General features: G+C 41.0%; 2 protein-coding genes across 2 annotated transcripts; both read left to right on the top strand.

Moving 5' to 3' along the window:
• Window positions 1–86: 86 nt before the first annotated feature.
• LOC105568605 lies at window positions 87–2,014 on the top strand (the record flags this gene model as incomplete). The annotated part of the gene is made up of 2 exons (XM_012024414.1): window positions 87–1,012; window positions 1,094–2,014. Coding segments are annotated over 2 exons (1,847 nt in total), but the record flags the coding sequence as incomplete, so codon positions are not given.
• A 10-nt stretch (window positions 2,015–2,024) lies between these two features.
• On the top strand, window positions 2,025–2,511 carry LOC105568594 (the record flags this gene model as incomplete). Its single annotated transcript, XM_012024403.1, has 2 exons — window positions 2,025–2,034; window positions 2,079–2,511. Coding segments are annotated over exons 1-2 (443 nt in total), but the record flags the coding sequence as incomplete, so codon positions are not given.
• Between the last annotated feature and the right edge of the window lie 1,236 nt (window positions 2,512–3,747).

Raw genomic sequence — 3,747 nt, 5'->3', positions numbered from 1 at the left:
AGTTTTACATACCGGAGAGAAATTGCAAACTGATTTGTTCAATGTTTTAATCTGGATGCGAAAATTTCTCTATGTTTTTTCTACAGATGTAGAGATAATGTACCGACAAATAAAGGTACACTCCGATGATTGGAATTTTCAGCGAGTACTCTGGTTTGACCAGTCCGATAATATTGCCGCTTTTCAATTGACTACTGTAACCTATGGTCTAGCATGTGCACCCTTCCTTGCGCTCCGTACTTTATTACAACTGGTCAAGGATCACGGGGACCAGTACCCTTTGGCAGTGCCAAGCCTTACCAAAGGACGATACGTTGACGACATATTTGGAGGAGCTGACTCTATTCAGCAAGCACAAGAAATAGTAACGCAATTAAATAATCTCTGCATGGCAGGCGGTTTCCCTCTGCAAAAATGGTTCTGCAATCACCCAGAGTTATTAGCATTTATTCAAAATAAGAAGATCCTTTCTTCATCAGTTGCCATCGAAGATAATACCATGGTAAACATTTTAGGTTTATTCTGGCAACCGTTAATGGATACCTTCCAATTCCAATTCAAAAATATATCTACTGGTTCTGTTACCAAACGATCTATTTTATCTACCATAGCAAAGTGTTTTGATCCTCTCGGTTTTCTTTCTCCCATCAGTATAAAAGCAAAGATTTTATTGCAAGAATTGTGGTCTCTCAAGCTCGAATGGGATGATCCATTGCCATCACCTCTTTCCGCTGAATGGATTAATTTTCTTCAAGATCTACAGGAGATTTCAAGCTTGACTTTTCCTAGATGGTTAGGCAGCACTTCTGACACGAAACTCGAAATACATGGGTTTTGTGATGCATCTCAGCGAGCTATGGCAGCAGTCGTATACTTGCGAGCAACATCTCCTGATGGAAATACAAAGGTCACCCTGGTTTGTGCAAAAACGAAAGTTGCACCTCTAAAACGACTCACAATTCCGAGGCTTGAACTAGCAGGAGCAGTTCTTCTAACAAAGCTAACTACTCAAGTTATATAAGTGCTTGAATTACAATCAGCTCCAATATATTTATGGACTGATTCCTCCGTTACTTATACATGGATAAGCCAGCATCCATCTAAGTGGAAAGAATTCGTGCAAAACAGAGTATGCTTCATTCAAGAGACCTTGCCACATGCATTATGGAAGTTTGTTTCTGGAAAGGAAAACCCGGCCGATCTCGCAACACGAGGATTATCATCTGTCCAACTAAAGGAAAATCCTGCCTGGTTGAATGGACCTTTATGGCTATCTCAACTTTCATCTTTTTGGCCTACTGACAAATTCAAAACTATTCAACGAGTTCACCTCGAAGAACGCAAGTCTCAAGTACTCACAAATTTAATTGTCAGAACTTCTGAACCATGGGACCTTCTTCTTCGGTACTCCAGTTTGACAAAATTATTCAGAGTCACAGCATTATGTCGGAGAGTCATTCTTCGTTTGAAGAAAACTCCAGACTCTTCAATCACAGCAAAGCCTATTACCACTCTCGAATTAGAAGAAGCAAAGCTATTTTGGATCGGCAAAGTCCAACAAACTAGCTTGCACAAAGAGATAGATACATTGATGAAGGAATTGAATCTGTCTCGATCTAATCATTTAGTTCGTCTTGTTCCATTCTTAGATTCAACAGGTCTACTTCGTCTTGGTGGGCGTCTTCAAGCGTCATTACTCCCAAACGACGCGAAACACCCTCTCATAATACCAAAGTCATCACCGCTATCTACACTGATTATTGCTGAGGCACATCAACAAACACTACATGGAGGAACGCAAGCCACATTATCGTTCATTCGACAGCATTACTGGATCGTTGGAGGTCGAACTCCGGTTCGGTCCTTCATTTTAAAATGCGTTCGATGTGCGCGATACCGCCAGCAACGAGCTCAACAACTCATGGGCCAGTTACCAGCTTTTACAGTCAAACCGTCCAGGCCATTTCTCCATACTGGAATCGATTATGCTGGACCACTCATACTGAAGACATAGCGAGGTAAAAATGCTCGTCAGTACAAAGCGTATATCGCTCTCTTTGTTTGCCATGCCACATCAGCAATTCACTTGGAGCTTGTCACCGATTACTCCACCCAAGCATTCATCGCTGCCTATAAGCGTTTCACTGCTAGACGAGGAATCTGCGCTACACTTCATAGTGATTGCGGAACAAATCTTAAAGGAGCTGACGCTGAGCTCAAAAAACTATTTGCTGCAGCATCAAAGCAACTTGGCGATCTTGCGAATCTGTTAGCGAACAATGGGACACAATGGATTTTTAACCCTCCATCCGCGCCTCACTTCGGAGGTAAATGGGAAGCAGGAGTAAAGTCCACAAAATTTCATCTACGAAGAGTTGTCGGAGATCATCTCCTCACGTACGAAGAAATGACAACCCTCCTTACTCAAATTGAAGCAGTCTTAAATTCAAGACCGTTGTGTGCCCTAACAGATGATCCTGATGATCTAAACGTTCTAACCCCAGCTCATAGGTAATGCGCCTATCATCGTGCCGGAGCCATCACTCGAAGATGTTAAGATCACGCATCTATCTCGATGGCAATTAATACGACAAATGCTTGACAGTTTTTGGTCTCGATGGTCTACTGAATGTCTTCAAAGACATCTCTCAATTTTTAAGTGGAATAAGCCTCAACCGTCGCTGACTATCGGATCATTAGTATTAATAGTTGATGAAAGATATCCACCATCGAAGTGGCCTCTCGGTCGAATCGTTGAGACTCACCCAGGAAAGGACGGACACATTCGCGTTGTAACAGTAAAAACCCAAACTTCAACATTCAAACGACCAATTGCAAAGATCTGTCCTCTCCCAGTTCAAGCATAAGATTAGAAAGTTCGTTAACCCTCGTTAACGACGGCAGGCGGAAATGTTAGAAGAGAGAGAAGGAGAGAGAGAAAGAGAGAGAATGTTGTGACGCTGTCGTTTTCTCGTCTTGGTGATGGAGCGAAGCTCGTCTGTTTTTTTATTGATTTAACAGTCCTGCTTTCCTTCTTGAGTTATTCACAGATGTTATTAACTTCGTGAGTGGCCTTTCTGCATAGAATTTGAGTTTGATCGGTTCTGATTGTGGATATTGAAGTTGGAACTTGGAATTACTGATTATATCTGGAGCACAATCATCGAAATACGTAGAACGTATGTGGCAAGCAAACAAACAAAGTGCCTTCTAAAGACAGGACAAGCGAGCGGGTGTGAAAGGGAGGAAAGAGACTTCTCTCGCAGCTACGAGCTAAGTTCTTTGATCAGCATTCAGTTGCTTAATGCATTAAGTTGCATATTTGTTGCTATCAGCAAACCTCGTTCTTTATATTCTGCTTTCGTAAGGTGCTTTCAGCACATTAATGCAAATTAATAAGTGGTGCTATTAGCACATCCACGCCAATTCATTTTATGAATCTTCGAGGGTGCTTCTAGCACGCGGAACAACTGAATTTGTTGCTCTTTTATTTCGCAAATCCTGAATATTTTGGAGCATTCTGCTCATTCGTTCTTTTCAGCGTATTGATATTTTTCATGCAATTAATCTACGTTTAAAGAAGTCAAAAGTTATCTACGAGATTTGCTGAGAGAACCAGATTCTGACGCTTAAATTCAAGAGTAATTCTGAATACTATCTTCATACAGTCCTGTTATTTTTATGTAATAAGAACCAGAAAAAATATAATTGAGTAACAAAACATATTGCAAATAAACAGAAATAGTT

The sequence above is a fragment of the Vollenhovia emeryi genome, unplaced genomic scaffold (genome assembly GCF_000949405.1).
Source record: "Vollenhovia emeryi isolate VEMERY1.0 unplaced genomic scaffold, V.emery_V1.0 DF942498.1, whole genome shotgun sequence".
Lineage (NCBI taxonomy): Eukaryota > Metazoa > Arthropoda > Insecta > Hymenoptera > Formicidae > Vollenhovia > Vollenhovia emeryi.
Note: the sequence above shows the minus strand (reverse complement) of the source record. Positions and strands in the feature narration are given on the sequence as shown.